The 22,663-nt window shown below is 41.4% G+C and overlaps 1 protein-coding gene across 1 annotated transcript in view; it reads right to left on the bottom strand.

Moving 5' to 3' along the window:
* m1ap (meiosis 1 associated protein) overlaps positions 1–15,234 on the bottom strand; it is a 55,515-nt gene extending 40,281 nt beyond the window's left edge. The window contains exons 1-4 of the mRNA XM_072257016.1: positions 15,043–15,234; positions 7,885–8,070; positions 6,345–6,531; positions 2,220–2,381 (exon numbers count right to left, since the gene is read on the bottom strand). Coding sequence (XP_072113117.1) covers positions 2,220–2,381; positions 6,345–6,531; positions 7,885–8,070; positions 15,043–15,234 — 727 coding nt within the window. The remainder of the gene's footprint in view (positions 1–2,219; positions 2,382–6,344; positions 6,532–7,884; positions 8,071–15,042) is intronic.
* Positions 15,235–22,663: the final 7,429 nt, after the last annotated feature.

The following is a 22,663-nucleotide window of genomic DNA, read 5'->3' as shown; positions in this document are numbered from 1 at the left end:
TAAGATTCAATGAATGCTATTTGTTTTCATCTTCATTTCATCCTTTTATAGTCCTTGACTTATGTCTGAATACAGATCCATGATCTTCTCAACTAAATGAAATTCATGAACCAAACCCAAATAGTTACCATCAATTTTGGGTGTGTTCAACATGCTATCTAACACAAAACACCTCTAAAGACAACTACATAATTATGGTTTCTCTGATAATGTTTAGGAGTAATAACAATTTCTGTGAACATCTCCTTTCCCTTGCCTAGAGATGTTGAGGTAAATTCTAGAAAAATTCTTCTGCAACTTCAGTGTGCTGAGTGAGAATTGGTCCATTGTTTGATTTGGTTTGGTGATTCAAGCGTTCATCCAGATGCTCCTGAAATGCTCTGAGAATCTGCCTCCCACTACTTTTGAAGGCATTCCAGACTACAACCAGACCCTGGTGAAAATATTCTTTCTCAGCCCACCCTAAACCTCTTACTCCTCATTGTAAACCTCTTCACAGGGAAAAAGTTCTCACTATCTATACCTCTCATAAATTTGTCACCCCTCAGCCTCCCTCCTTTGGTCCAAGGAAAACAAACCCACCCTATGTCTACCACATACCTCAAACATTTCGTCACAGGCAAGATCTTGATGAATCTCTTCTGCACTTTCACTATTATAATTAACAACTTCCTACAATGTGCTGACTAGAACAACACACAATATTCCAGCTATACCCGACCAAATACTTTATAAAGTTCTCCCAAGACCTCTCTACGCTGATGTTCTCTGTGGTGACTGCTAAAGGCAAGTATCCCATGTGCTTTCCTCACAATTCCATCCACCTATACAGTCAATTTCAGAGATATTGGACACCAATATCTCAATAATCCCTAAAGGCATAATGTTCACGGTAACTGTCCTGCCCTTATTGGATCACTTCCAAAATACACAACCCACTCTGAAATACAGAGCACATCTCACACTTATCAGGATTAAATTCCATCTGCCATTGCCAATTCATTAGCTGATTATTACTATTCCGATACCTCACTATCAACACTACCAGTTTTCATGTCATCTGTAGACTTAGTAATCATACTTGATCAATTCACATCGAAATCATTAATGTTTATAACAAATACCAAGGGTCCCAACAGTGCTTCTTGAAGTACGCTGCTGTTCACAGACTTCAAACGTAATAGCAACCTTCCACCATCGCTCTGTTTACATATAATCAAGACAATTTTGGATCCAATTTATCAACTTACACTGGATCCCGAGAGCACTAGCTAGTTGGACTTGCCTTCCAGGTAGGCTTTATAGAAGGCTTTATTAAAATCGATGTAAACAACATGAATTACACTGTTCATATCATTCGGGTACCCGTTCAAAAATCTCAAACAAATAAGCCAGATATCTCCCAGTAATAGGTCCTTGCTTACTATCCCTCATCAATCCCTGCTTTTCCAAGTGTAGAATAATCCTGACCCTCAAGGATTTTTCTAATAATTTCCCCATTGACATGAGGACCATTGGCGTAATTAGCTGGTGTGTCCCTGCTGCCCTTCATAAATAAAGGAAGTGCATTTGATGTCTTCTAATCATCTGGCACCTCACCTGATGCCAACAAAGATTTAAGTATGTCTGACAGGGTCCCATCAATCTCATCTCTAGCCTCTGTTTGCAGCCTGAGATATATCTCATTAAGCCCTGAGGTTTTATGCAGCTTTATGCGTAAAGCCAGTGATGTTGTCGGGATGGAACTGGACTCTCTGACGGTGGTGTCTGAAAAGAGGATGCTGTCCAAGTTGCATGCCATCTTGGACAATGTCTCCCATCCACTACATAATGTACTGGGTGGGCACAGGAGTACATTCAGCCAGAGACTCATTCCACCGAGATGCAACACTGAGTGTCATAGGAAGTCATTCCTGCCTGTGGCCATCAAAATTTACAACTCCTCCCTTGGAGGGTCAGACACCCTGAGCCAATAGGCTGGTCCTGGACTTATTTCCTGGTATTTACATATTACTATTTCATTATTTATGGTTTTATATTGCCTTATTTATACTCTATTCTTGGTTGGTGCGACTGTAACGAAAACCAATTTCCCTTGGGATCAATAAAGTATGACTATGACTATGACTATGCTGCTCAAACATCTTAACCTCCTCCCTTTTAATCTTAATGTGCTCAAGATACCACAAACTAGCTCTTTTCCAAGTGATAATGATTACTTTTTCCTGTAGAACTGGGAAGACATGTATTTGTCAGCAACAAATGGAGATGTTCCTTGTCTGTTTCATGATTGTGCAACCAACTCTTGAAGAAACTATCCAAGCTGACTGCATCATTCTCAATTGTCCTCAGGTCGATATCTGTCCCCAGGATGGAGCACTCTGCACAGAAACAAAGGCGTCGATTAGTAAGGGAATTATACAAAAAACAGTGATGATCACAATTCATTAAGCGTCTGGAGTATCATTCAATGGGAAACATGGGTTGGGTTGGTCCAATCAACTCAAATTAGGTGAAGTCAAAGAGACTGTAGTCTTTAACCTGATGGCATGAACAATAATTTCTCTTACTTCCAGTAATTTCTCTCTCCTCCCCCTTCTCTCTTTTTCCATTCCCCATTCTGGTACCCCTCTCACATCTTCTCTTCTCTTCACCTGCCTATCACCTCCGTCTAATGTCCCTCCTCCTACCCTTTCTCCTATGGTCTACTTTTGTCTTCATCAGATTCTTTCTTTTTCAGCCTTTTACCTTTTCCACCTATCACCTCCCAGCTTCTCACTTTACCTCCTCTCTCACTCACCTACCTCCCCACTCACATGGCTTCACCTATCACTTTCTAGCTTGTATTTCTTCCTCTTCCACCCCGCCCCCCCCCCCCAACATTCTTATTCAGGCTTCTTCCCCCTTTCTCACCAGTCCTACTGAACAATAAATGACAGGTAAAAAGGAATTCTGGTCGTCCATTACAGGAAGGATATGGAGGATTGGAAACGTGCAGCATAGTTTCCCAGGAATCTGTCTGGATTAAGGGAAATGAGCTATAAGGAAAAGTTGAATAAACTTAGGATGTGTTTTTTGGAACAGGGTAGGCCGAGGAGAGACTTGATAAGAATTTATAAAATTATGGGCACCATACGCTTGAAAGTTGGAATCTTCCCCAAGGTAGAAATGTCAAATACTAAAGACGTGCATTAAAGATGGAAGAGGGAAAGCTTGAAGACGTGTAAAGAAAATTTTTTTACACAGTGGTTGATGCCTGCAACAGTTTGTTGGGAGTTGTGGTGGAAGTAGATCTATGCAGAGTAGGAAGTGTGATGCAGGGAGTGGAAGGATATAGACCATGTGCAGGCAGAAGAGATTCAGTTTAATTCGCATCATGTTTGGCACAGACATCATTTACCAAAGGGCCTCTTCCTGTGCAGTAACATTCTATATAACCTATGTAAATCTATGTAAACCACAGATGCATAAAAATAACAGAACAAGACATCGATAAGACTGTTGAAAAGATACATGACATGCTTTCTTTATTAGTCAAAGCATATAGGGCAAGGAAGTAATAGTAAAATTGTATAGAGTGCTTGTTAGGCCACAGATTGAATATTGTTCAAAGTTCTGGTCAATCACTTATAGGAAAGGAGTGTCTTTGATTACTAACATGTAGAGCAGATTTATCAGCGTGTTGCCACGACTAGGAAAAAATTGCCATAAGTGAACATTGATGGACTGAGGTTGTGTTCTATAGAAGAGAGAATGGTGAGGGAAAACTTAACTTAAATTATGAGTGCCATAGGAGGCATAAACATGAAGGACCTGTTCTCTTTAGAACAAGACTGAAAACGTTATCATATCTAAAAAGTCCATGTATACTTGAAGGCCTACAGGGCTATGGATCAAGAGCAGACAGGTCAGGTTCATGACCAATGAGGGCAGGATGAGCTGAGTGGCCTTCTTCTGTATAATAATTCTTTTTTATTATTCAATGCTTCTAGCAAACAGGAATGACTAATTACCTATCTCACTCTTATTAGACTCTTGAGCAAATGTCCTGTACAATAAGATGGACTCCTGGACTCATAATCTACCTTATTATGATTATGCACTTTATCGTTTACCTGCACTGCACTTTTTTGGTCACTTTTACACTTTACTCTACCTCAATGCACAGTGTAATCATTTGATCTGTAGGAACAGTATGTAAGACAAGCTTTTCACTGTATCTTTGTACATGTGGTAATAATAAACCAAACTATTGAATTCAATGTTGACCTCTAAAAGCTGTTATATACACTCAGTGGTTCTTTATTAGTTACCTAATAAAGTGGTCACTATGTGTATGTTCATGGTCTTCAGCTGCTGTAGCCCATCCACTTCAAGGTTTGACATCTTTGCAGGTTTAATTAGAAGTTTTGCTCGTACTCTCTGACTATAGATTAGCAGACCAAAGTCCAAAAGAACCAAATCGTCAAGGGTGGTTGAAGCAGAGTCTTTGAATACTTTAAAGGGAGATGTAGTCAGGTTCTTGATAGAGAAAATGGTGAAAAGCGATCGTGGTCAGAATGCAGATTTGATGTCGCAATCAGATGAGTTACAAAATTATTAAGTGGTAGAGCAGGCTCTGGAGTGCAAGTGGCCTACTTCCTCCTAGTTTGTATATTTGAATGTAAAACAGTTAAAAACACATCTATAATCCTGGGCATTGTCCAAATAGCTGAAGAAAACAAGGAAGTCACAATAAATCTGTGAAGCTCTAGATCTAGCTCCTGTCAGTACACAGTCAGCAGGCAGAGAGGGTGCAGTGAGGATCTAGGTGGGTGATTTCACATCCAAGATCTGACTGCAGAAGCTGGGATTCTCCATGGAACAGAGGATACCACAAGGAATTTTGACAGTGGTTTAAAATTATGAATGGTCTAGACACAGTAAGCGAGGAGAACTGTTCCCATTAAAGTGATATGAGGAAAATGTCCAATGCTCTGTGTACTGATCAATTTTTATCCCTCAACTAAAATCATGAAAACAGATTATTTGATCTTGATCATTTTGCTGCTTGTAAGAGTTTTTTTTCTCAGCACTGGCACAACAGTTGGTGATAGTGCTTCACAACTCTAAAGATCCAAGTTCAGTACTGAACTCCTGTTTGCATGGAACTGGCATGTTTTCCCTGTAACCATCTGGTATTCCCCAGATTATTCTAGTTCCCTCCCACATAGGTTAAATAGTTACTACAGATTTCACCTTGGTGAGAAAATGACAGGTAGTAGATAGAGAATAGATGATAGGGAAATAAATGGAAAACAGGACTGATTACGTTGCTCTGAAATTGGCATAGACCAGTGAGCCAAATTGCCTCACTCTATGTCATTAGAAAACAGGAGAAACAACAAAAAAGTAAACTCAAGAGATTCAGCTGATGCTGGAAATTTTGATCAACACTCACAAAGTGTTGGAGGAACTCAACAGGTCAGGGAGCACCTACGGAGAGAAATAAACAGTTGGTGTTTCGGGCTGAGACCCTTCATCAGGACTAGGAAGGAAACCAGAAATAAAGGGTCAGATAATGTAGCTGCCCTGCCTGTAACACTTTCAGACATTCATCTTTTCAAAGGCACTGTATGGTTGGACCCAGAGCTTAGTTTCTTTTTATGGAATTGGTTGGCTAGCATTACACAGATACATTACTGTCCACATCCACTTCCTACCCCAAACAGAAATTCAGTAAATGCAAAACAGCAATGGAAATAACAAGTAATTTCAATGAGGTGTCAGCATGCTCTTGGATAAAAATGAATTTCTAGCCTAACGTGTTCATATGGATGCCAAAAAAATTAAACAAAAATATTGAAAAAAAAGAAAAAGGCATATTTATTTAAAATTCCATTTAAAAAGATCAGTGGAATGGGTGAGTAGATTCATTCCCAGAATCTGAAAGAGACAAAAGTAGGCCCATCAAATAAAAAAGTTACCATTTTATGAAAGTTTAAAAAAAGGAGTCAGATTTACAAACCAAAAACATCCCAGGGTAATTTTGAAAGTGAGTGGGCAATAACTAGCAACCAGTAACAATAGTCTACGAAGGAAATAAAAATGGCTACAAATCACCTATTTTCTACTGCTGTACATTTAAAATCTACCCTCATAAATGTGGGTTCAAAAAGCATCAACATTTTTGAGCTTGTCAGATGGCATGTGTGTAATACTAAGCCATGCAGATCAGCAAGTTTTCAATTTTGGTTGCAAATGTTTGCTGAATTTCTTTAAACAATCACTCAGGGATACAAGTAACAATGAATAAAGCAGTTCATTACTTAAATAAATGAATTCCATTTACTCCAAATACTAACCAGAGTTGTTTTCTTCATCGGATAGGATTGACTGTGTGCTGCAAGGCATGTCCATCAATTCCATTGTGTCACACCTGGATATATGCAGTACCTGTAAACGCCTAACACTGACTAAATCAGTCTCACTGAGACCTGACTCGAGTTGCTTCACTACTTGCTTCCCAGGCTGGCTGGTAAGTACTGTAATCTGTGAAGGAAAAAAAAACTAGAATTATTAAAATGAATTATTAATTAGTCGACATTTACAATTTTTTTGGGTTAAGCAAGTTCTAACAGTTTATGTATTTCAGATGGTTTTCAGTAATCATTTTATCTAATTATTGGTATTGTAATTTTCTTTTCAAGGTTTTCACTATTCCGCTCATTTCATCATGACTGATCCATCTTCCCTTTCAACACCATTCTCCTGTCTTCTCCCCGTAACTTTTTCATGCCTGACTAATCAATGCCCTATCAATTCCTGCCTTAAATATACCCAATGACTTGCCTCCACAGCTGCCTATGTTAATGATTTATACCACACTCTGGCTAAAGAAATTCCTAGTCATCTCCATTCTAAATGGATATCCCTCTATTCTGAGGTTGTGCCCTCTGGCCCTAGATTCCCGCAAAATAGGAAACATCCTCTCCACATCTACTCCATCCACTCGCAGTCCCAGAGTACAAATCCAAAGTGCAAAGAGACTTTGTAATCCTTATACAGGATTCCCTAAAGGTTAACTTGCAGGTTGAGTCAGTGGTGAGGAAGGCAAATGTAGTGTAAACATTCTTTTTGAGAGGACTATAATACAAAAGCAAGGATGTAACACTAGGATGTCATAAGGCACTGGTGAGGCCTCACCTGGGAGTATTGTGAGCATTTTTGGCCCCTTTTAAGAAAGGATGTGCTGACATTGGAGAGAATTGTATTGAAGTTCACGAGAATGATTCCAGGAATGAAAGGTTTAATGTATAAGGAGCATTTGACGGCTCTCCGTCTGTACTTGCTGGAATTTAGAAGAATGGAGGGGATTCTCATTGAATGTTGAAAGCGCTAGATAGAGTGGATGTGGAGAGGGTGTTTTCTATAGTGCAGGAATCTAGGACCAGATGGCATAGCCTTGGAATAGAGGGAAGCCCATTTAGAACAGAGGTGTGAAGGAATTTCTATAGACAGAGAGTGGTAAATCTGTGGAATTCATTGTCACAGGTGGCTGTGGAGGCCAAGTCATTGAGAATATTTAAAGCAGAGGTTGATAGGTTCTTGGTTAATCAGGGTGTCAAAGGTCACAGGGAGAAGGCAGGAGAATGAGATTGAGAGAGATAATAAATCGCCCATGGTGGAATGTGGAGCAAATTCAATGGGCCAATTGGCATAATTCTTCTTCTATGTCTTATGGACTTATGGCAATTAAATTCCTATTTATAAAAAATTATAATTCTTTTCACCAAAAATGATATTTTGTTAAGAAATGTGAGACACATTTTTAAATATATAAAAAATATACATTTTTAATTCTGTTGAGAAGGCTACAAAATAATTTTAATGAATTTTTCTTACCTCTACAGAGCAGCTATTCAGTGATCCTCCCATTGTCACATGCCTCATGTACTGTTTAAACTGTAAAAGGCTATCTTCTACAGCTTGTTTTAATGAACCTGGCTTTTCACGCAAACATCCCTCTTTTGGCATTGATCTCAGTTCTGAGATAGATGAATGGAGCTTGGGAAAGTTTCCCTTCACTGGCTACAGAGAAGGAAAAACATAATTTCAAATATTATTCAATCTTGTTTCTAAAGATCTTTTTTTGTCTATTTAGAGATACAGAATGGAACGTGTCCTTCCAGCCTAACTTTTTAACCCTAACCTAATCACAGGACAATTTACAATGACCAATGAACCTAATCATCGTGGCTATCCCTCGAGGTTGAGGATGATTGTCTTCATTCTGTTGATCTACTTATGGGCTCTCAAGTGGCTTATAAGTCCAATCTTGGCTTTGAAGGTTCTTCCGTATTCAGGACAGGTAGTTCCAGATGGCAGATTGGGCTCTGGTTGTTGCTGCCTCTCTTTCCATTTTCTTCTCTTTTCTTCTAATTCTGCACATCTGTTGGCTTCAGAAGATGCTGTTCCTTCTCGGATGATGGCTTGCCAGAGTTTTCTGTCCTTGGCATTGGTTTCCCACTTGTTGATGTCGATGTTAAATTTTTTCATGTTGGTTTTTAAGACGTTTTTGAATCTCTTCTGTTGTCTGCCTCTTTGACATTTGCCTTCTTTAAGCTAGGAGTAGAAGATTTGTTTTGGCAGACGTTCGCCTTTCATCCGAACAACATGACCGCTCCATCTTAGTTGGTTCTTGATGACATAGGCTTCAATGCCTGTTGTTTTTGCTTCATTTAGCATACTGACGTTGGTTCTTCTATCTTCCCAGCTGATATTTAGGATGTTTTGAAGACAGCATTGATGGAACTTTTCAAGTGCCTTCAGATGTCGTCGGTATGTTGTCCAGGTTTCTGATGCATACAGGAGTGTTGGGATTACCACTGCTTTGTACACTAACATTTTGGTGTCTGTTCAGATGTCACGATTATGAAAGACTCTTGTTCGGAGACGTCCAAAAGCTGTTCCAGCGCACTTAAGATGATGTTGGATCTTGTCATTAAGGTCGACATTGAAGGAGAGGTGACTTCCAAGATACGGAAAGTGGTCCACGTTTTCCAGGGTTGTTTTGCCAAGTTGAATTGATGGTTCTATCTGATTTGTCTCAATTGGTGACGGTTGATAGATGATCTGAGTCTTCTTGGAATTGATGGTAAGTCCAAGTTTCGTGTATGCACGGTTGAAGGCAGTCAGAATCTGTTGTAGGTGGTTTTCTGAAAGAGCTGCAACACTGTGTCATCTGCATATTGGAACTCAATGAGGGAACTCGTGGATGTCTTCGTTTTGGATTTGAGACGGGCAAGATTGAAAAGCCTGCCATCTGTTCTGTAGACAATTTCAATTCCTGGGGGTAGGTCGTCCTTGATAATGTGGATGATTGTCGCAATGAAGATGGTGAACAAAGTTGGGGCAGTCACACATCCCTGTTTTTCTCCTGATCTAACTTGAAAAAACTCACAGTTACTGTTGCTGACCATGACTGTGGCAAGCATGCCATCGTGGAGGAGTCTCAGGATTTGAATGTACTTTTCAGGGCATCCATAAGTGGATAGGATATCCCATAGGATTTCCATTGATGCCGAGTCAAAGGCTTTGGTGAGGTCGATGAATGCCGTGTACAAAGGTTGAAGTTGTTCACGACATTTTTCTTATGGTTGTCGCATTGTGAAGATCATCGATTGCTCCATGTGATGGTCTAAACCCAGCTCCGGAAGGATCTTCTCAGCTAAAGGCTTGAGCCAGTTGTTCATGATGCGGGTGTGGATCTTTCCTGCTGTTGCTAACAGGGAAATTCCACGATAGTTTCCGCATTCGGATTGATCGCCTTTCCTTTTGTAGATGGTAACGATTGCTGAGTCTCTAAAGTCTGCTGGTACGTCTTCATTTATCCAGATCTTGATGAGAAGTTGATGCAGGTGATAATGAAGCGGGTTACCTCCAATTTTGTAGTCCTTGGCTGATATTCCATCGAGTCCAGCGGCCTTGTTGTTTTTCAAGGTTTTGATGGCTTCCTTGACTTCTTCAAGTGTCGGTATTTTGCTTAGGAAGTCGTCAACGGGCTGTTTTAGAATGTTGTTAATCACATTCCTGTCAAATGAGACAGTTTGATTTAGAATATCTTCAAAGTGCTCCCTCCATCTAGAATTTATGTCAGCATTGCTCTTCAGGATGGTTGAACCATCTTTGCTTTAGAGAGGGGCTTGACCGTGCGCGGATGGGCCAAAAATAGCTTTAGTTGCATTGAAAAAGCCTCGAGTATTGTTGGCGTCTGCTAGTTGTTGGATTTCCTGAGCTTTCTTCCTCCACCATTGGTTTTTCAGGTTTTGGGTGCTCTTCTGGACTGCAGCCTTGCATTCCTGATAGCATTTCCTTTTGGTAGCCGTTTGTTGGTCATTCTGTCAGGTAATGAAAGCTTTTCTCTTTTCGTCGATGAGTTGTTGGAGTAGTTTGTCGTTATCATCGAACCAATCCTGATGTTATTTCGTCTTGAACCCAATTGTTTCTTTGCAGGATGTGATGATAGCGTTCTTCATTTGATTCCAGTGTTCTTCTACAGATGGTGGGATTTGTTGAGGCAGTTGTTCTTGAAGATTTTGTTGGAACTTCTGTACATGGCTGATGTCTTGAAGGATGTCAACATTAAATTACTTAATAGTGTTCTGATTTTGGTGTTTCCTTTTGGGCCGAGTCTTCATTCTCATGGTGGACGAGATGAGTCGATGGTCTGTCCAGCACTCATCAGCACCAGTAACAGCTCTTCTTATCAGTACATCTTGTTGGTCCCGAGATCATACGATGATGTAGTCAATGAGGTGCCAGTGTTTGGAGCGTGGATGCTGCCAGGAGACTTTGTGCCTGTTTTTCTGGCAAAATAGGGTGTTTGTAATCACCAGGTTGTGTTCAGCACATTTGGTGAGGAGGAGTGTTCCATTGGCGTTGACCTTGCCAACTCCTTCCTTGCTTATTATTCCAGTGCAGAGCCTATGATCTTTCCCGACTCTGGCATTGAGGTCTCCCAAGAGAATGATCTTGTCGTTGTTGGGAACAGAGGAAAGGATGTGGTCAAGTTGGGTGTAGAAGTTCATCTTTACTTCATCTTCAGCGTCCAAAGTTGGAGCATAGGCGCTGATGATGGTAGTGTGTTGGTTCTTGACAAGTTGGATTCGCAGAGTCATGAGACGTTCGTTGATTCCCAGTGGTTGCTCTGTCAGCTTCTGAAGTAGGCTGTTTCGGATGGCAAAACCTATTCCATGGATCCTCGGTTGTTCAGGATCAAGTTCTTTCCAGAAAAAGGTGTATTGACCTTGCTCTTCCTTTAGTTGCCCTTCTCCATCTCTGCAGGTCTCACTCAGAGCAACAATGTCAAAGTTGAATTTTTGGAGTTCCCGGGCAACAAAGGCAGTTCTCCTCTCTGGTCGGCCTGAGTTTGGGTTATCCATATTCCAGGTTCCAAATTTCATAGTTTCACTTCTCAATGCTTTTCGACCGCATGATGGTGATCTCTCTGGACGCGGCTTTCCAGACAGAATGGGGTGAAGCAGACTATTTTTAGGGCACCTTTTCTAGGGTGAGCAGAGCGGATCCTAAATAGGGCTGCTCAGATGTGAATACTGCTGCCGAACAACTTTCCAGCTTCTGTCCAAAAGTTGAGCGACTGAATCAAGTATTCACCGCTTTCGTGCCGGTTCTTGACTAGGAACTTCTAGCCATCACACATTGCCTGCTCCCGTCGCCTTCCCCGATCGCAGAAAGACTTGAAGAAGTGGCCCACAGAGCAAAGATGCCTGTGCGTGTATTTGTTTAACGTGTACTTGATGTTGCACTCCAAGAAGCACATGATACTTCACAAATCAACCAACTGATTCCAATGGCAATGATTCCATGATGATTGGAGCTGATGGATTTGTTGCAGCCTTCATCCGCCTTCACAGCCGTTGAGTTCGAAGTAACTTCGTCCGCCTGTTCCACTGTTGAGGTCTTGGTTGAATTGTTCTTTGTCAGGGACCTCACCCTCGACCTTACCGCCATGGGTGACCCTACCAGGAGCATTGATCCAGATGGCATCGCTCTCGGGATCTCAGGACCACACAAGCCTCTCCACCATGACAAGGTGATAATCCATGGAGTTCATCTTTAGAATGTGGGAAGAAACCAGAGCACCCTGAGGAAATCCACACGGTCACGGGGAGGATGTAAAATCTCCTTACATACGCTGCTGGAATTGAACTCCGAACTCTGGAATGCCTAGAGCTATAATAGCATTGCGCTATCCACTACACTACCTTGGTTCCCTAAGTTATACAAAGTCACTGACCAGGACATGTCTCCATTGTCCTTATTCATTTCTTTATATTTTTTATGACTCCTAAGAACTTGACCGAACTTACCAAGATGAGAAACCAGGCAGAGTACTGGTAATGCTATTGCTGAGATGGTGAGAGTAATCCCTGAAAGTGGCAACACTGGTAGATAGGACGGTAAAAAGATCAGATTGCATGCTTGTCTTCGTCAATTGGTTATTGAATATAAAAATTGGGAAATCATGCTGCAGCTGTATAGAACTTTGTTCTGGCCATATTTGGAGTACAGTCTGCAGTTCTGGTTGCCACATTCAAGGAAGGATGTGGAGGCTTCAGAGGGGGTGCAGAACAAGTGAGGGGGGAAAGATTTACATGGCATCAGAGAGCATGTTTTTCATAAGGAGTGTGGTGGGTATTTGAAGTGAGATACCAAAGGAAATGGTAGAGGCAAGTACAATTGCTATGTTCAAAGACATTTGGACAATTGAATTGAATTGAATTGACTTTATTACTTACATTCTTCATATACATGAGGAATAAAAATCTTTATGTTACATCTCCATATAAATGTGCAATGTGTCATTTATAATAATTTATAATAAATAGTATGTACAACAGGATACACTGTTGGGCACATAGCCAAGTGGTTAAGGAGTTTGTCTAGTGATCTGAAGGTCACTAGTTTGAGCCTCAGCTGTGGCAGCCTGTTTGTGTCCTTGAGCAAGGCACTTAACCACACATTGCGCTAGTGTCTGTGCCAGGAGTGGCGCCCCACCCAGACTTCCAATCTGCACCTTGTAAGGCATGAAAATGCCCGACGCAGGCCTCTCATGGTCTGAGTCAATGTTCCCTCCCTCCCCTCCCCACAACAGGATAGTCAATATAACAGAAATACAATTGTATCAGCGTGAATTAATCAGTCTGATGGCCTGGTGAAAGAAGCTGTCCGAGCCTGTTGGTACTGGGTTTTAGTCCATGGATAGGAAAAATTTAGAGAGATATGGACACTCAAAACTTCTATAGATGTATCATGGAGAGCACTCTGACAGGCTGTATCACTGTCTGGTATGGCGGGGGGGGGGCTACTGCACAGGACTGAAAGAAGCTGCAGAGCATCAAAAATTTAGTCAGCTCCATCTTGGGTACTAGACTACAAAGTACTGAGGACATCGTCAAGGAGCAGTGTCTCAGAAAGGCAGTGTCCATTATTAAGGACACACAGCACCCAGGGCATGCCCTTTTCTCATTGTTACCATCAGGTAGGAGGTACAGAAGCCTGAAGGCACCCACTCAGTGGTTCAGGAACAGCTCCTATCCCTCTGCCATCCAATTCTAAATGGACATTGAACCTGTGAACACTACCTCACTTTTTCAATATATATTATTTCTGTTTTCGCACTATTTTTAATCTCCAATATACATATACTGTAATATTATCCTTTTTTCCCTTCTCTATTATGTATTGCATTGAACTGCAGCTAAGTTAACAAATTTCACGACACATGCCAGTGATAATAAACCTGATTCTGATATGATATACAATTGATAAGAACAACATAGGTAAATGGATCTTATATGTAGACACCTTGATCAGTAAGGCCGAGTTGAGCCAAGGGGCCCACTTTGGTAATGTATAACTCTTGCTATTTTGAATCTTACAGAACAGCTATGACAATGCATTTTCTCTAAGTAACCTTTCACATTCATCTGCAATGCAAGAAATTTCTCAGTCTTGAAAGAAGATAATTTTCAAAGCTAAAGAAAACTGTTAAATTCCTTAGTAAATTCCAACTTGAACAGTCTTTGAAACCCCAACATCTTAATCCTGTTTTCTTATTGGAGAACAGCCAAATTTGTGTGGTTTACTCTGGCTGCAGAACAACTTGGGCTTCGTGCAGTACATACCGCAGAACACAGAACAGTACAGCACAAGAATAGCCCCTTCACCCCACAATGTTCTGCTGGACCAATTAAATTAGCAATCAAATGGCTAACTAAACTCATCTCTTCTGTCTACACAATGTCTATATCTTTCCATTTCCCTCACATTCATATGTCTATCTAAACAACTCTTAAAAGTCTCTAGTGTTTCTACCTCTACCACTACCCCAGGCAGCACATTCCAGGCAACTATCGCTCTCTGTCTGAAAAAGCTTGTCTCTTGCATCTCCTTTGAAATTTCCCCCTCTCACCTTAAATGCATGCCCTCTGTATTAGACATTTCAACCCTGGGAAAAAGATACTGTCTCTGTCTACTTTATCTAGGGCCCTCATAATCTTGTAAACCCCTATCAGATCTCCCCTTAGCCTCCGCTGCTCCAGAGAAAATCACCCATGTTTCCAACCTCTCATTATACTGTAGCACACACACTCTAATGCAGGCAGCATGGTGGTAAACCTGTCCAAAGCCTCAACATCCTTCCTTTAATGGGGTGACCAGACTGTATATAATACTCCAGGTATGGTCTAACTAGAGTTTTATAAAGCTGCAACATAACTTCCTGACTTTTGAACTCATTGTCTTAACTAATAAAGGCAAGCCTATCATATGCCTTCTTAACCACCCTATCAACCTGTGCAGCTACTGAATAAAACTGAGTATCATCTGGTTTATAAACTGACACAAGGTGTTCGCAGAATCATTATTGCTATTGAGTTGGCTTGTGAACCTTGAATTCAAACAGTTATTTATTTTGATAAGTGACTTCTTATAATAAAAAGATGGAGACCCGGTCTATGTTTTGCTGTTTTTACCTACCACAAAAGGAAGAAGACATTCCTGCTGATTGTGAACCACGTAAAGACTGAAGAGAGGCAGGCGACATAACCCTCCCAAACTGCAGGCCAAAGCAAAGAAATTTTCCAGGGCTTCACAGAGATTGAAGCAAATGTCTGACCAGAAAGGAGGCGTAACGTCCACCACAAGGATTCGAGATGGTTGCCTTGTCATGATGGCAGGGTTGGCTTTATTACTCCTGTTCTCTGACATCAGCCTTTCTGAATTCATTGGAATGAAAATTTATAGTTTCAACAATCCAAAAGCTGAAAACCTAAATCAAAGAATGGAAAGATAATATTTTTGTTACTCTCTGAATTTTGGTCTACTTATCTTATTGTAAAATATCTAATTATAACTAGGTTCTTTGATTACTAGGATTTCTCACAGAATAAGGCTGACTAGGATATATGCTTTTTACAACAAAATGAAATTGATAAATTTGTTTGTTATTGTCCTATGCATCGAGTAAGAAACTTTGTTTTGCATGCCACCCATATGGATCACTTCATCACATCAAGGCATTGAGGTAGCACAAGGGAAAAGCAAAACCAGAATGCAGAATAAAATGTTTTGGTTACAGAGTAAGTGCAGTGCAGGCAGACAGTAAGCTGCAAGGCCATGATATGGAGATTGTGAGGTCAAAAGTCTTTCTTATCATGAAAAAGTCCATTCAATAGTCTTTTAACAGCAGGATAGAAGCTGTCCTTGAGCTTGATGGTAGGTGTTTTCAAGCTTTTGTATCTTCTCCCTGAAGAGTAGTTGGGGGGTGGAGAAGAGTGAATATTCAGAATGGGTGAGATGCTTGATTAATTGGCTGTCTTACTGAGGCAGCAATACTAAAATAACATTTAACTGAGGATTATAAGAAAACCAGATGAGTGAATAGAATTTTTTTTTTGCTTACTAGAGGGAATTCTTCAGCCAAAGGGTGGTGAATCTGTAGTATTAATTGCCACAGATGGCTGTGGAGAGCAAATCATTGGTTATATCTAAAGCAGAGGTTGATAGGTTCTGAATTAACCAGGGCATCAAGTTATTGGGAAAAAGCAGGAGAATGGGGTTGAGGGGTATAATAAATCAGCCATAATGGAATGGCTGAGCAGACCTGATGGGCTGAATGGTCTAATTCTGCTCTTACGTCTTATGGTCTTATGGAATGATATTTAGGGAACATAAATTAATTTAATTTGTAGTGGAATAATAGGAAATTGTGTATAAAAATCTAACTGGTAATGAGGTCTGGAGCTCATTTTTGAAAAAGCAGTGCAAGCAGAAAAACTCATCATATTTAATATGCACCTAAGTGAACATTTAGAAAGCTGTAGTCTACAGTTATGGATTGAGAGCTGGGAAATGGGAATAACCTAACTACCTCAACCTTTTTTTTGTTTGGCATGGACATAATAGGCCAAATAGGCTCCTTCTGGACCAAATTCTAAAAAAAAATGCGTAAAACAGTAACAAACACAAAGTTAGCAGGTCAGGCAGCATCTGTGGAGGGGAATAAACAATCGATGTTTTGGGCTGAGACCCTTCATCGGGACAGGTAAAATAGGGGGAAGAAGCCAGAATAAGAAGGTTGAGAAAGGAGAGGAGTGATAGCTGGCAGGTGATAATTGAGACCAGGTAAGGAGGAAGGCGAGTGGGTGGAGTAGGGGGTTAAGAAGTTTGAGGCTGGGAGGTGGTAGGCAGAAAAGATAAAGGGCTGAAGAAGAAGGAATCTGATAGGAGAGGAGGGTGGAATCAGAATGGGGAATTGAAAAAGAGAGAAGGAGGTAAGGAGAAATCAGAGATATCAAAGTTCATGCCGTCAGGTTCAAAGTTCAAAGAAAACTTATCATCAAAGTGCATACATTTCCATATACTACTCTGATATTCATTTTCTTGCAGGTGTTCACAGAAGATACAAAGAAACACAATAGAATCAATGAACAACTACAGACAAAGATACACAAACCACCAATGTGCAAAAGACATCAAGCTGTGCAAATTCAAAAAAAAAGAAAAGCAAATAATAATAATAGCACAAAAAATTATCAAAAATACATAACAAAAGACCAACAAATTCAATCAGAATCAGAAACAAAATCAGGTTTATTATCACTGGCATGTGTTGTGAAATTTGTTAACTTAGCAGCAGCAGTTCAATGCAATACATAATATAGAAGAAGAAAATAAATAAATAGATTGATACATTTACAGTATACGTATAGTGAATAGATTAAAATCATGCAAAAATAATTACAGAAATAATTGTGTATTTAAAAAGTGAGGTAGTGTTCACAGGTTCAATGTCCGTTTAGGAAACAGATGGTAGAGGGGTGCCTCGAGGTGACTCGTGTGGCAGCAGAACTCTCAATGGATATGATTAAATATTCTCGTTTCAGCCTGATACAGTTAAAAAGCTCAACTGCTTCCAAGGTCAGTACAGTCAACAACGATGTCTTAATGCATTTAAATAACCTATTGCTGCTTAGAACTGACAGAAACAATGCCGACTGGGGACAGGTTCCTCGTAGGATTCCATACAGGAAACGTGGCTGCAGGTCAGGGATACATGTGCGTTTAAGGCAATGGGGTTTTAAACTCCCAATACCGACTATCTTGCCTGCAAAGGTGCAGTCCCTGGTGAATAAAAACGATGATCTCAGAGCTAGGGTGCTGAATCAGAGAGACATCAGGACTACATGTGTCCTCTGTTTCTTGTTCCTTCGTCGGATGCGGCAATTCAGATCGACGGGTTTACTGTACACCGTCAGGACAGATCTATAGAGTCTCTCAAAATCAGAGGTGGAGGAATATGCCTCATGATCAACTCGTCTTGGTGCACAAATTTATCAGTGCTGTCTCAATTCTGCTCACCAGACCTGGAATATCTAGCAGTTAAGTGCCGTCCATTTTACCTACCACAGGAGATTTCTGGGATCATTTTGGTAGTGATATACATTCCACCTCAGGCCAATGTCAATCAGGCTTTAGATGATCTAAGCAATGGGATCAACATGCATGAAACAGCGCACCCTAACTCTTTCACCATCATTTTGGGGGATTTTAACCAGGCCAGCCTGAAAATATCACTAAGCATCAACAGATCACTTGCAATACCAGAGGGAACAAGACACTGGACCATTGTTACACCACCATCAAGAATACCTACTGTGCTATTCCATGCCCTCATTCCAGGAAGTCTGATCATCTGGCTGTACTTCTATTCCCTGAGTATAGGCAGTGATTGAAGACTGCAGCACCAGTACTGAGGACCAGGAAGATATGGACAAGAGAAGCACAGGAGCGATTACAGGACTGCTTTCAATCAGTGGACTGGACTGTATTTGGGAATTCGTCTTTGAATCTGGATGAGCATGCTGCAGTTGTTACTGGCTTCATTAAAATCTGTGTGGATGAGTGTGTGCCTACAAGGACTTACTGAACATTCCCAAACCAAAAGCCATGAATGAACCAGGAGGTGTGTCATCTGCTGAAGGCTAGATCTGTGACATTTAAGTCTGGCGACCCAGGTCTATACCAGAAAACCAGTTATGATTTGTGGAGGGCTATTTCAAGGTGAAGAGACAATTTCAAATGAGCTTGGAGGTGACATCGGATGTACAACTCTGGCAGGGTTTGCAAGACATTACTTCCTACAAAGCGAAACTCATTGCATGAATGGCAATGATGCTTCACTACCAGATGAACTCAACGCCTTCTAAACCCGCTTTGAGAGAGAGAATATAACTACAGCTGTGAAGATCCCTGCTGTACCCGATGAGCCTGTATTCTCTGTCTCAGGGACTGATGTTAGGCAGTCTTTAAAGAGAGTGAACCCTCGTAAGGAGGAAGGTCCCGATGGAGTACCTGGCAAGGCTCTGAAAATCTGTAAAAACCAACTAGCGGGAGTGTTCAAGGACATTTTCAACCTCTCACTGCTACGGGAGGAAGTTCCCACTTGCTTCAAAATGGCAACAATTATACCAGTGCCTAAGAAGAATGATGTGAGCTGCCTTAATGCTATCACGCGGTAGCACTCACATCTACAGTGATGAAATGCTTTGAGAGGTTGGTCATGGCTAGACTGAACTCCTGCCTCAGCAAGGACCTGGACCCATTGCAATTTGCCTATCACCACAATAGGTCAACAGCAGATGCAATCTCGATGGCTCTTCATAAGGCCTTAGACCACCTGGACAATACAAACACCTATGTCAGGATGCTGTTCATCCACTATAGCTCAGCATTTAATACCATCATTCCCACAACCCTGATTGAGAAGTTACAGTACCTGAGCCTCTGTACCTCCCGCTGCAATTGGATCCTCGACTTCCCAACTGGAAGACCACAATATGTGCGGATTGGTGATAATACCTCCTCCTCACCGATGATCAACACTGGTGCATCTCAGGGGTATGTGCTTAGCCCACCGCTCTACTCTCATTATACCCATGACTGTGAGGCTAGACATAGCTCAAATACCATCTATAAATTTGCTGATGATACAACCATTGTTGGTAGAATCTCAGATGGAGAAGAGAGGGCACACAGGAGTGAGATATGCCAACTACTGGAGTGGTGTCACAGCAACAACTTTGCACTCAACATCAATAAGACAAAAGGGCTGATTGTGGACTTCGTGAAGGGTAAGACGAAGGAACACATACCAATCCTCAGAGGGATCAGAACTGGAGAGAGTGAGCAGTTTCAAGTTCCTGGGTGTCAAGATCTCTGAGGACCTAACCTGGTCCCAACATATCAGTGCAGTTATAAAGAAGGCAAGACAGCAACTATACTTCATTAGGGGTTTGAAGAGATTTGGTATATCAATAAATATACTCAAAAACCTCTATATATGTACCATGGAGAGCATTCTGACAGGCTGTATCACTGTCTGGTATGGGGGCAGGGGGTGGTGGGTGGCTACTGCACAGGACCGAAAGAAGCTGCAGAGTGTTGTAAATTTAGTCAGATCCATCTTGGGTACTAGCCTACAATGTACCGAGGACATCTTCAAGGAGCGGTGTCTCTAAAAGGCAGCGTCCATTATTAAGGACTTCCAGCACCCAGGGCATGCTCTTTTCTCACTATTACCATCAGGTAGGAGGTACAGAGCCTGAAGGCACACACTCGGTGATTCAGGAACAACTTCTTCCCCTATTCAAGATGATAAATGTAGAAAATGCTGAGAAAAACCAGAAGCAATCCAACTTGTTACAGGATCCTGTAGCAGTTTAACACAATCTGATTACTTACACACGCACAATCAAGTGGCAAACATCATTCCTCAAAAGATAGTTCAATCCATAATAACTGTCCTGATATAATAATACAGGATAAACAAGCAAGAACAACTTATTTAATAGATATAGCCATTCCAAACACACATAACTTACAGAAATTAATAAGTGAAAAACACCAGAAATATGATGAATTAAAAGAGGAAATTGAAAGACTTTGGAACATGAACAAATAATAACAAATTCCCGATAGTAATATCTACAACTGGTGTTATCCCAAAGGCACTACACAATAGCAATAAACAATTTGGGCTAAACATACATATCTATGTAAATCTTCAGAAAGCCACGATACTGAACGTCAGTAGAATAGTCCAGAATTTCCTAGTAATTGACAAATAAGCGTGCTTGGCTATGCTTGTACCTCAGGTTTTACCAGCTCAAGCTGAGAAAAAATAAGTAATAATAATAATTAATAAATAATATTGAGAACATGATATATGGAGCAATACGTACAAAATGCTGAAGGAATTCAGCGGATCAGGCTGTCTTGGTCGGGTTCCCTTTAAATTGACTTTGTTTGCGTTATGATCCGGACTGTGGACTCCCTGTTTCTCTTTGGTTCCCTGTTTTCCCGTGTCCCTCGGGCTTGGTGATTGGAGGCAATTTACTCTCGGCTGAACCAGCAGTTTATAAGTCTCTGGCTTTCAGCCATTCGGTGCGAGAGCGTTAACAAAGTCAATGTAGATACTGCGAGCCAATGTCATCTGGCTGGAGCAAGCTTAGTCTCCTCCCGAAGCAAGTGTCAGCAAGCCACCTTCCCTTGTCAGTATGGGACAGTCAAAGTTAACCCGCTGGGGTGAGTCAAGTGCTCGCCACTGCTTGGAGCGTATTTGAGCCCAGTTATAGTTCTGTCCATTGTTGTGTGGTCTCCGTCTCCATGTCATGTGTCTAAGAGGGGTCCTGGCCCTGTACCCTTGAAGGTCCTGACCCCGTGTCAAGAAGAGTCCCGACTCCGTCCTGTGTCTAAGGAGGATTCCCGGCTCAGTGTTTTATGTACTGTGTCTAAATCTGCACAATGAATAAGAAGAATCCCGACTCATCCTGTGTCTAAGGAGGATTCCCGGCTCTATGTTTTATGCCCTGTGTCTGAGTCTGTCCCGTGAATAAAAAGAGTTCCTGGCTCCGGAGGCTTCAAGGATCAAGTCCTGACTCTGGCGGCTCCAAGTCTCAAGCCCTGGCCTTGGCGGCTCCAAGTCTCAAGTCCATAAGACCATAAGACAAAGGAGCAGAAGTAGGCCATTCGGCCCATCCAGTCTGCTCTGCCATTTTATCATGAGCTGATCCATTTTATCCTATTTAGTCCCACTGCCCCGCCTTCTCACCATAACCTTTGATGCCCTGGCTACTCAGATACCTATCAATCTCTGCCTTAAATACACCCAATGACTTGGCCTCCACTGCTGCCCGTGGCAACAAATTCCATAGATTCACCACCCTCTGACTAAAAAAATTTCTTCGCATTTCTGTTCTGAAAGGGCGCCCTTCAATCCTGAGGTCATGCCCTCTCGTACTAGACTCCCCCATCATGGGAAACAATTTTGCCACATCCACTCTGTCCATACCCTTTAACATTCGAAATGTTTCTATGAGGTCTCCCCTCATTCTTCTAAACTCCAAGGAATACAGTCCAAGAGTGGACAAACGTTCCTCATATGTTAACGCTTTCATTCCTGGAATCATTCTAGTGAATCTTCCCTGTACCCTCTCCAACGTCAGCACATCCTTTCTTAAATAAGGAGACCAAAACTGCCCACAGTACTCCAAGTGAGGTCTCACCAGCGCCTTATAGAGCCTCAACATCACATCCCTGCTCCTATACTCTATTTCTCTAGAAATGAATGCCAACATTGCATTCGCCTTCTTCACTACTGACTCAACCTGGAGGTTAACTTTAAGGGAATCCTGTACGAGGACTCCCAAGTCCCATTGCATCTCAGAACTTTGAATTCTTTCCCCATTTAAATAATAGTCTGCCCGTTTATTTTTTCTGCCAAAGTGCATAACCAGAAACTTTCCAACATTGTACTTCATTTGCCACTTCTCTGCCCATTCTTCCAATCTATCCAAGTCTCTCTGCAGACTCTCCGTTTCCTCAGCACTACCGGCCCCTCCACCTATCTTCGTATCGTCAGCAAACTTAGCCACAAAGCCATCTATTCCATAATCCAAATCGTTGATGTACAATGTAAAAAGAAGCGGCCCCAAGACTGATCCCTGTGGAACACCACTGGTAACCGGCAGCCAACCAGAGTAGGATCCCTTTATTCCCACTCTCTGTTTCCTGCCAATCAGCAAACGCTCTATCCATG

This window comes from Mobula birostris, chromosome 4 (assembly GCF_030028105.1).
Source record: "Mobula birostris isolate sMobBir1 chromosome 4, sMobBir1.hap1, whole genome shotgun sequence".
In the NCBI taxonomy this organism is placed as follows: domain Eukaryota; kingdom Metazoa; phylum Chordata; class Chondrichthyes; order Myliobatiformes; family Myliobatidae; genus Mobula; species Mobula birostris.
This window is presented reverse-complemented; position numbering and strand designations above follow the sequence as displayed.